Source organism: Bactrocera tryoni, chromosome 3 (assembly GCF_016617805.1).
Source record: "Bactrocera tryoni isolate S06 chromosome 3, CSIRO_BtryS06_freeze2, whole genome shotgun sequence".
In the NCBI taxonomy this organism is placed as follows: domain Eukaryota; kingdom Metazoa; phylum Arthropoda; class Insecta; order Diptera; family Tephritidae; genus Bactrocera; species Bactrocera tryoni.
In genome coordinates, this window is record NC_052501.1 from 21,179,622 (window position 1) to 21,191,238 (window position 11,617).

General features: G+C 31.3%; 1 protein-coding gene and 1 long non-coding RNA gene across 3 annotated transcripts in view; one reads left to right on the forward strand and one right to left on the reverse strand.

The window, feature by feature from the left end:
• The first annotated feature begins 21 nt into the window (after nt 1-21).
• Nucleotides 22-11,617, forward strand: part of LOC120773018 (vacuolar protein sorting-associated protein 13) — a 71,604-nt gene continuing 60,008 nt past the window's right edge. The window contains exons 1-2 of one of the 2 annotated variants that reach the window (XM_040101946.1): nt 22-81; nt 402-710. In XM_040101946.1, coding sequence (XP_039957880.1) covers nt 611-710 — 100 coding nt within the window. In that variant the 5' untranslated portion in view covers nt 22-81; nt 402-610. Of the gene's footprint in view, nt 82-401; nt 711-11,617 lie in introns of those variants that run through there. The other variant, XM_040101947.1, reaches the window with a different exon arrangement.
• Nucleotides 2,022-6,032, reverse strand: LOC120773019. The gene is made up of 3 exons (XR_005705120.1): nt 5,832-6,032; nt 5,374-5,431; nt 2,022-2,614 (listed from the first exon to the last, which is right to left on the reverse strand). It is a non-coding gene; the product is annotated as an uncharacterized LOC120773019 (long non-coding RNA).

The following is an 11,617-nucleotide window of genomic DNA, read 5'->3' on the forward strand; positions in this document are numbered from 1 at the left end:
TTTTCGTTTTAGTATTTGCTTCGAACTTTTGGCCTTTAAAAGTTAGTTGGTCCAATTGGAATTTTCTTGCAACTTCATGTGGTTAGTGCTTTTAAACGCAATTTTTTCGGTGCGACGAAAAAAGTTTAATTGAAAAAAGTTTGGTTGCGAATAATGCAGATAAAATTTAATACTTGTTTATAAATACAATAGCTTATATTAAATAGTCATATATGGCTCCGTGTGATATTATTGGCTGAGCCATTTGCAATCGACATCGATTCGCGTTTGATGATGTCATAATAATATTTATTTTATTTTTTGTATATCAGAAAACAACAATAAGTCAAATCAATGTGAACATATTAGTGCTAATGAGAATTTTAAAAATATTATTAGTTGTGCATTTTTTCAACGTTTAGGTTGTGTTGCAGTATCATTGTGACAAAATCAATAAGGATATAAAATTAAACATACCGAATTTGTAATAAATAAAAAGTGCTATTAAAGATTTATGAAAATTGATTGAAAAGTTTAATGTTCAACATTAGCGCTGTTGTTTAAAATTTTATACCTGCCACATACATTTTTGACGACCAGATCATCCGTGTAACCTTGTGGCCGCAACAATATGGTTTTCGAATCAGTGGTCACCGATGTACTAAATAAGGTACTAGGTGATTATGTCGAAAACTTGGATAAAAAACAACTGAAAATAGGAATTTGGGGCGGTGAGTTTATTATATATATTTAATATACACCTAGCATAACAACATAAGAGTCCCATATGTTTAAAAGACGGTAAGGAATTGTCAAAAATGTAGGTTGCCCTCAAAATGTATTATAAAGGTAGCCAGTATCGAACACATTTATTAAAGTTAAACACGCGAATTTCACATTTTGTATCTGCCTTACATCGACTAGTCCCCAAATGATTAAATCATCTTTTATGTTTGGGGACTGCCTCATTGACCTTATCCTTCAAAACAAGCTATGTGTATGACGACTTGTGTGTTTTATTTATGGTGAAGCGTCAAACAAATATATGTATTTTCATGTAGAACCAAACAAAAAATATACATATGTACATATATTTAAAGGCCTATCATCACTGACAGTCTGTTTCGCTGACTCTTCGTGCTTCTATGCTTTTGACCTAAATTATTTGTATTATACTTTTTTGTCACACGTTTTCCTATTGTTGATTTCTATGGCATTTATCTGTTTTTCTAGTATTTACATATTAACGCACAACAATTCGTGTTAGTACAAACCACCTTGTTTGTTGGGTGGGTGGGTGCTGCTGTTGCCATCTATTAAGGGAAGATCTGCTGTTTGTGTAATTGCCTTCACAATATTCAACTGTTGCATGCGGTTGGTGAATCAGTCATGCTCCATCGACGTATTCTTTTTATGTAAAAATATATACATACATCTGTATGTGTGTACTTGTTGTACATATAAAGTGATTTTATGCCTTTATATTATTATACAATATATCCGTATTATAAAATCGAAATTTCACACGTTTTCTAATATTACTTACACGTAGAAGGGGAGCTTAAAATTACCATCATATGTATGTTAAAAATTGGTGCAACAAATTTCGTGTAACATGCTTCATAAAAAAATTTCAAAATTAAATATTAATAAAGTAAATCAATCTGCGAATAATTTACAAATATTTCGTTTGCATATACTTATTTGCATTTATTTGTTTTGTTGTTTTGCATCAATCGAGACATATTGCTATGACGAATCGCAGAATTGGCTCACAATACTTTTAATTGCTTTCGTAAAACAAACTGATAATGTGTCTCAACCTTATATGTATATGTGCTACTTCGCTATTGATAATATTTGCTCTGAGTACCGGCGTTGAGTTGACCGACATTTCAAATAGACTTCAGTATAATTCCACCAGTGCCAAAACGGCTTCACGTGCTGTACTTAACTTTCTTTATAAATAAATATAAACATACATAAGTATATAATTCTATTTAAAATCCCAACTTCTTTTACTTACATATTATAATGACCTTTCCGGGAAAAAATTACCTATAAAGCTGAGTTTGAATAAATATGCATAAATACATACATACATACGTGCATATAAACATTTGCTCGCATCCATTAAACATAATTTAACATTGACATTGAACTTTTCCGTTTTTGTTTATTTTCTCATTCATCTTGTTATTCCACCTTTTTTAACTACTTAACTCCGAAGTGATGTCATTAATTGTGCGGCATTGTTATATACAATACAATAAAACCCCAAAAAGTGTTGAAATTTAATTTCTAAATTGTAGCACCCCAAAATATGTTATTTTTTTGGATTTCATCATGGCCATTCTGAAGATGTCATAAATTCAAAATAATCTTAAAGCCATTTGGTAATTGGCGTATAATCACTATGTAAAAAATTAATCAATTCGAATTGGTTACGCTTTACATATGGATGTAATGTACATATGTATTGATATGGATTTGTGATAACCGCTTCATTCAGCTTTTTTTCATTAGCTGCATTAACTTGTTGTCCCTGACGACATCGTTTCGATTACTACGCAACATGGGGCTTCGGTGGCGCTGTTGCGTTTTTACATTATGCGGTTTAAAATAAGTAGTCCATCTGCAAATGTACATAAGTATTACATTGAGAATATGAAAAAATTATACACATACTTCGAACATATAAGTATGTATGTATTTGTGTAATTACAATCTTGTGTAATAATTCTAAAACATACTCAGTTTTGCTATTTACCTATATTTACCTATACCTGAATATTGTCTTTTAGACACTGGTGTGACCATTAATCCTGGATTGCACAGCAATCGGTGGAAAAAGGCTTAAGGCCCTGGATTCCATTTATATCAGCAGGGATCACATCACCTCAGTAGCGCCCGGCAAATTCCTGGAACTATTCAGGCTGCTGGGACTCTGGGAAGACATGTGATATAGGAAAAGGCACAATGTTGCGGTGCATTACCTCATAATACTATCTATCTATCTAGGATAGGGAAAGTTATATAATTTCACGACAAAGTTTATTACACCCAGAAGGAAACATTGGAGATCCTTCAAAAATCGCATCGAATCGGAACACAAACTGAACTATCAAAATCAAGTTATTGTATGGAAAACTTTTTTATTTCACAAGGTATTTTCATGAAAGTCGGCATGGTTTATTATCCAAGGATATGCGAAATTACTTATCAAGTTCTTGTGTGTAAACTTTTTATTTGTAAATTATAGCTTCGGTGCAATCGAAGTTAAACTTTTTTTGTTTTAGTTCAAATTTAGTATCTATCTACATACATACATATACATATATAAACAAATAATCTGAAAGTAAAGTCATGGATTGCACATAAATTCGGCTGTGGTTACGCCAATAATTGAATACCGTTAAAGTGAATTTGTTGTAACGGTAGAAAATATACCTGAAGTAAATTAGAGGAATGGTGCCCAGTTGACTGTCCTTAGTTTGATAAAAATCCGTGTCCGTTCCCGTTATTTAGACCCGACTGTCGTGGGAACGGTTAAAGTGAAATTTCGATTTGGCCGCTTTTGAGAGTATTTTTTTATGGTAATTCTCCATTTTTCACTAAAACCACTTGTTGATTTATTTTCTCCTGTATATACATACATACATTTGTATGTATGTTCATTTGTAATATTAAAAGCATTTTAGTTATTTGGTGATATTTCAATGGGCATTTGTTTCACCACTTGGAATCAAAACGAGATGTATAAAAATGTACACAATAAAATTATAAATAATATATGATATATGCATATGTATACTCGTATACTTAAATTCAGCAAAAATCTTGTGGTATGACATCATATGTCTTTTGCTCCTCTAAATGTATGAATGTAGATAAATACATATATGATTTTAAAATTAGTATACCTAAACTTCTTTACTTTTTTTCTCTAAATAATTGCTCTTTTCATTCACTTTAATTAAATATATGTTCATATGTGTATGTATCTGACTTTATAGAACAAAGCTGAGCTTTTATTCTTGATTTGCTTGTTTTGAGCTGAGTTTACGCATATTTGTTGTGTATTCTAACAAATACACTCTTTTAGGCTGCCTAATTTATGTAAGTTTGTATTTGTGCGTTATTCTTGTCGCAGCTGGAAAGCAATTGACCTCTAAAGCCTTTTTTAACCAGTTTTTTTTAGTTTCTTGTAGAAAACGATCCGCTGCTAGTTTATCAGCATACATTTTAGAGATTGTATATGAGCATATATGTAGTATACGACAACCGGTGTTTCTAGCAAGGTTAGATAATCATAAATATGATTATGATAATTTATAGGCATACATATAATATTAAACAAATTATGTATGCAAGGAAATAAACGAATATACATACATATGTACACGGTATATAAATATACTTGTGTATATATTCATATTTGTACGTATGTCTAGTATATATTGTAAAATTGTAAAAAATATTTCTGTAACTCTAATATACATAGGTATGTACATACATATGTACGAATAATTATGCAACTATGAATATATACTTTAATTATAATTATTTATTGAACAAATTAATAAATTGGTATTTATTCAAATTCTAACTATTCTAACTAGCACACGTAGTATTTAATTAGTACATATAAATGTATATATTTATGTTTTGATTTACTGTTCTCCACAGCGTTATGTAACCGGCAGTTTTACCGGCAAATTCACTTTTACCACACGAAATCACCATCATATTTCCGGTGTAGCGAAACTGTTCTGCTCCGTTATCATTTTGTTATTATATAAATTACTAGAGGATCCGGCCACGCGTTGCTGTGGTATACATTTCACACTATTATTAATATAATAAAACTATTCAATGCAGTGAAAATTTTATTTACGAATAAAGGTTAAAACGTTTTTGTCGGTTTAAGAATCCAAGAGATTGTACTTGAGGTTTAATTTTGAATATGTTCATATAAGCAAATTTCATTGGAAAAATAAGGAATTTAAGGCTGCTCAGTGTCGTTTTACCAGCGCTTCTGTCCAGTTAATAGAGTTGTCCGCTTAATAGATTGTACTTAATAAACATCAACAATGTGCATGGTTAATGGAGATGTCCGCTTAATACGGCGTCCATTTAAAAAAGCTTTTACTGTATTTCTTACGAGTATTTATGAATTGTTTTAATTATGCCATCTTCTAAGTTGATTCGAACTGGACACAGTGTGTTAAATTTTACTAAAATTGGTTTAGTAATTTAGGAGTCCATCGCGGACAAACAACGTGACATGTACTTTTTATACATATATAAAGATTATGTACAATATACATAAATGAGTGTTACGGCATATAAATATGTCAGAAAAGTGTCATTTTCTGGGAATATACGACTCACCAGACTTTTTCGAGTTCATGTACGAGTTCACTCCGAGGAAGAATCATCTGAAAACAATCTATAAACGAGAAAAAAATGAAAATAATTTTGATTGCAATGGTTGGATGTATATACATATCTTTATATAAATAATAGTTATGCTATTTATATATATTATTATTATATTTATATATAATATTATTATATTTATATATAATATTATTATATTTGTATAAGTAGGAGTTGTTCTATTTTAATTTTTATATTCTTGCTACCTATTGCTACAGCGTATAATAGTTTTGTTTTTTGTTTATTATCTCTCAAGAAAATTCTTATCCGTAAAAAATACTACTAGAATACATTACATATGTATGTACATATGATTGATATATATCCATTGTATCACATGTATTATACATCTGTATGTATGTAAAAGCCATTGAGATAAGAGGTTGTTTACCGTCTGGGGAAAAAATTACCTGTTTGAGTTCATGCTTATTGACTATAAGCTAAAAGTTGTATTTGTATTCCACATATTTTTGAGAAATGCTGTCAAAAGTTCTTAGCTGGATATAAAATAAGGTCCGACTACGTAGTTCTGATAGTTATGGGAAAAAGAGCTTACTGGTCAAACACTGTTATTTTAGATAGTTTTGAAAATTATTTTGTTCTTCAAATCTCCTTCTAATTGATCTTTATCTAAATATTATATGCATATTATTACTGTATAAAATTAAATGTTAAGAAAATATTTTATGGTACAAAAAAAAAATAATATACATATGTACATATGTATGTATGTATATTTTCTGTTGAAATTAAAATATTTGAATATTACACCCCCAATCGTATAAACATTTCCAACTTAAAATCAATTAAAGTTTATAGTAATGATATTACGTATACTTTTGTCAATTTGTGTCAGTTTGTCAACCTTTTCATATTAATTGAATTTCTCGTTCAGACACTCCTCATAAATTTGAGACTTATGGCATGAACCATGCCGTGCCGCCAATTAACCTATGACAGCATTGTGAATACATTCCGCTAGAAATTTATTGAGCATCTATATTTGGTAGAGGAATTCATATTTACACTATGCAGTAAAGTATTAGTTTCATCAATTTTAAATGATTGAATTTTTGATTGAACTTTTGATTCCGCCCATCTGTCCGTCTGCCTGTGCAAGCTATAACTTGTGTGATAATAGAGATATCATAATGAAACTTGGTGCACGTGTTCCTTGCCAAAAAAGGGAGGAAGAGTTCGTAGTTGGGCATAATCGGACTACTGCCACTCCCACAAAAACTTATTAAATGCAGTAGCATAACTAAGTTCTAAATTAATATATAAAACTGTAATGTGGCACAGAGAAGGGACACCTGTGAGCAAAAAATGTTTAAAAAAGTGGCTGTGATTCCGCTCTCTGATAAGTTTAATGTATATATCTCCTAAATCATCTAGCGCAAATATTATTAGAACCCCTACCGACTCTGTAAAAATGGATGAAATCGTATGATAAGCCGGTTAACTCACCAAATAACGGTTCTGTTTTCCGTGTTTCACTACTAATAGTGCGATAAATCAATAACTAAATACGCCAATGGCACAATGGGAAATGGTGGGAGAGGGCTTTAAAGGACCCGGCGTCCAAATCAGAGAATGGATGCGGCACCGCCTACACTTAGGTGGAAACCATTATATCAGGATTTACTCGAGCGATATCGATCAAATTTGGTACGCAATATTATCTTGACATTCTTATGTTTCAGTACTAAATTGGGCTTGATCGGGCTACAACCAGTCCTACTTCCCATATAACACAATTTTAAATTTCATCTGATTCTTTCACATCCACTATACAAAACAAGCTCTGATTTATGTACATATATGTATATCGGGGTATAAATTTGCGCGAAAAGTGTCTTTAAGATATGCAATTACAGGTCTAAAAATTGTCAAAATCGGTACATAGCTGTTCAAGACATTTTTTCTATAAAAAATTGCATAATTGTGGACCACAGTGCATATGGCTGACTTTTTTACCGAAAATTTGTGAGATATATAATATGTATATAATTGAAATTCGGGAAAACTATTTCTTTAATAAGAATATATTCTTATATCAAAATGAGGTCAATATTTGCCTTAGCCGCCATATATAATGTTGGGTTAGACTTAGTGCTTCCTTACTTGTTTAATTTACCAATGAAATGTGCAACATTATTCGCTGGAACAATTTTTGTGTAGAGTGCTGTTTATTTTTGAGTCAATTCATAAAGTATTTTATCGAGTTACGTTTGCTGCAGTTAAAGCAACTTTATATGAAACTAAAATAATTATCGACATAAGATATGTGAGTACTCCTCATATATGTACATATAATTTTGTTACACAGTGTACATATTGAACAATTACATTATTGAATTCCAGCAAACTGTCTTCACACTAATTAAAATTCCAAACATCTGACTATTTTGACGTATTTGTCGAAAACTGCTAGCCAAATTTCACCGAACCTTGAATGCCGAAGTTTTTTCAACAGTTTAAACAATTAAAGCATTTTTATTAAAAGAAAAATAATTTCAGTATTATTTTCCACTTAAGACAAGCAAGAAGTCGTAGTAGTCGGGGCTTTAGCCTCGTTTCATTTGCTTTGCGTAAACACTCACTGCTCACTTCTAGGCAATAAATAATACGAATCTGAGTACATACAAATGTACATATGTATGTATGTATAGGTGTAAACAGATTTTTTCACTCACATCACCATCGACTGTTTGTTTACAATGCCACTGAACCGCACCTTAGGACACAATTTCGTTATCAACACCTTCGCCGGCATTGGCTTGTTTCATATAAATATCATTTTACATACATATGTACATACATATGCGAAGATTTGTTTTATATAATATATAATTTATTATAATAAGATTCATACTATCGCTGGCATATATTTTCTAGTATTTGTGACTTGTCTAAGCTCGTTTTAAAATAAATTAAGGGGGTAGTAAGGTATTTTTTTGCATTTGTTTTATTTTATATAAATGTACAATATCTTAAGATTATTCTGTGAAAATTTGAGAGCAATTAAGGCAAAATTGACGGAGATATGCACTTGTAAGTCTCCGCCCTCCGATTTGATTGTGAGCGGCTGAAAAACTTTCAACTTGTTTTTCTCACACTTCTCTTTTTCGAAGCCGGAGAACTCTGTAGCTCAAAATCTACTGAACCGTTCCTTTTGAAATTTTGCACAGTCTTTCTTTACATAAATTGAGAGGTAACGCTGTCAAGTTTTTTTTTTTTAATTTTAACTTATTTTTAAACAACAAAATTTCTGATTTTTTTGGTGAAAAATTGGTATTTTGAGTTCTGAGCGTTGTAAAAAATTGAAAAATCATTAAAAAAAAACTCGACAGCGTTACCTGAGGAAACTTATCAACTAATCAAATCAAATTGGTTTTTTAATTTCAAATAATCCAGTCATGAGTTATGCGGTTCACCGCGAATCAGTTTTTTTTTGGAATGTCTGCGAAGATTCTCTGTCACCGGCTCATTTTTTAATATTATTCTGTGAAACTTTCATAGAATATTCTTTAAATATCATATAATTATGCCATAATTATATACAAATAGATAAATATTGATTGTATCTTAAAAAAAAATTATTGAAAATATGCTTTTTTTCGCTAGAACTAACCTACTACCCCCTTAAGATGCGTTCACACCTTCATCGGCATTAATTACCTGCTTTTATGACGTTTCAACGCTCTCTCAACAAATTTTCTATTGAAATTTGCATAATTACTTAAATTTCTAAGCACATAATTATAATACACATACATATGCTGCTTTCATTGATTTTAAGGTGACCAGATTTTGGTGATTTATTTGTAAGTGGGTTCCCGCCTTATAGTGATTAATAGTTATCAGCTATCTAAAGTCTGTTTAGTGGCATGCTAAGTGTTGTCATTGATCTAATAATATGACTGGATCTTAATCTGCTATCACACGTGATGTTCGATTTTACATTTATTTTCTCCACAGAGGTTAAAACGACATCTCTTTATCCTACAATTAAATAGCTTCAGAACTTACACTGTTTAATTATACCCTGAACAGGGTATATTAAGTTTGCCACGAAGTTTGTAACACCTAGAAGGAAGCGTCGGAGACCCTATAAAGTACATATATAAATGATAAGTGTGTTGAGCTGAGTCGATTTAACCATGTCCGCCTGTCTGTCTGTCCGTCTGTCTGTCTGTATATCGAAATCAAGTTCTTGTATGGAATACTTTCACGTTTGACAATGTATCCTCACAAAAGTTAGAACAGGTTATTTTCTAAGATATACGAAAAAATTGTTCGGATCGGCTTACTATTACATATAGCTGCTATACAAACTGAACGATTGTAATCTAGTGCTGGTATGGAAAACTTTTGCATTTGATAAGATATATTCACGAAATTTGGCATAGATTATTTTCTAAGGCAACAATGTAATCTCTGAAGAAATTGTTCAGATCGGTTAACTATAGCATATAGCTGCCATACAAACTGAACACATAGTTAATAAAAGAAATGCACCTGTGAAGGGTATATTAGCTTCGGTGCAGCCGAAGTTAACGTTTTATCTTGTTTTTTTTTTTCTTGTTTTTATAAAAATAATTAACCGCAATTCCTTCGTATTTTTCTGGTCGCCTTCCTCCTTGTACGTGTCAATCATGCAGGTGTGTGATTCTCATTACAAATTCACTTCCAAATATTTAGGTATATTTGTCATACAATTAAATGTGTTGCGTGACATTTGAATATTAACGGACAATTGGCCTGACACAAATTAATTAAGAATAAACCCCCGTAGATGTTTCATTATTACGGCACATTTTTTACAGAGTAATTAGGTAAATTGTAACCAGAAACAGGTTTACTGAAGTGTTTGACTATATGTACATATGTGTGTTTATGAGTCATTTGAGGCGAAAAAGTTGATAGCTGTATGTACCAAAAATCACTCATTACATTATAATAAATACTTTTGTAAACTATATAATTAACCGATTGAACATTAAGCCATATAATACAAATATGAATATTCAATACAAATACAAGTGTAAATATATTTATTGCTAATTATCTACTCATGGAAGTTGTATGTTCATACTATGTGGGGAAATTAGATTGGTATATTTTATTACGTATATCACACTAACTACGAAATATAGTATATAGTACATTAGGCTGTCCGATATTTTCCAAAGTTCCATCGAAACTGTGCGTGAATTCATCAAAAAATCCTTCCAGAAATCATCATTGAAATTTCATGGAAATGGAAATTGAACATCTCCAAAACACTCGATTTATCACTATTTTGACTGAACATTTGGGCTTACAAAAGGTGTGTGCACGGTTTGTTCCGCACAATTTGAATGACGACGTTTGTTGCATGAAAATGCGCCGTCTCATAGTTCGACGCTTGTAACCGATTATTTAACCAAAAATCACATTTTAACCATTAACCACTCTCCGTATTCACCTGAAATGGCACCGTGGGACTTCTTCCTTTTCGGAAAAATGTATTTGCCCATGAAAGGAAAGCGTTATGCACAGACTTAGAGGCCATTCAAAAAGGCTTGCACCGACACACTGGCGACCATGACCGGCTAACGAGCTAAAACACTCTGTTTGAAATGCGTTCTGGACCATGCCAACAGCTGTATTGAAGCAGAGATGTTCAAACAAGTTCAGAATGAGGCTGTATTGAAGCAGAATGAGACTATTTTGAATAAAATAAATTGATTTTGCCGAAAATTTTTAAAGTCCTGTTTTACTTTGGAACGCACCTTATATTACTTTTAGCATAACTAAATAAATTTTGTTTTTTTTTGCAGGCGATGTGTAGTTCTACATAATTTAAAGGGTTGTTAAAGAAAATACCCTCGATGAGGTCGATTATGCCAAAGTGCAGCTCTCGTCTATGGTTTTTCCTGGGTAAGTAAAAACGTATATCCGGAAATATCAGATTTGGCGGAATAGGATTAAAATTTTTGGGAAAAACTTGTATTTTGTTTCATAAAAATGAGGGAAATATTTTGTTGTAAACATTCTGAAATAGTGTTTTTGATAATTTTTTAAGAAAAAATTGTATTACGACTTAAAAAATATATGAATTTGAATGTGGATGCTTCCAACCAAAAAGGAGGTTAAAATATGTATTGTGTGAGGGTTAATATGTTTTGTAAAAATTACATGATTTTTCAAA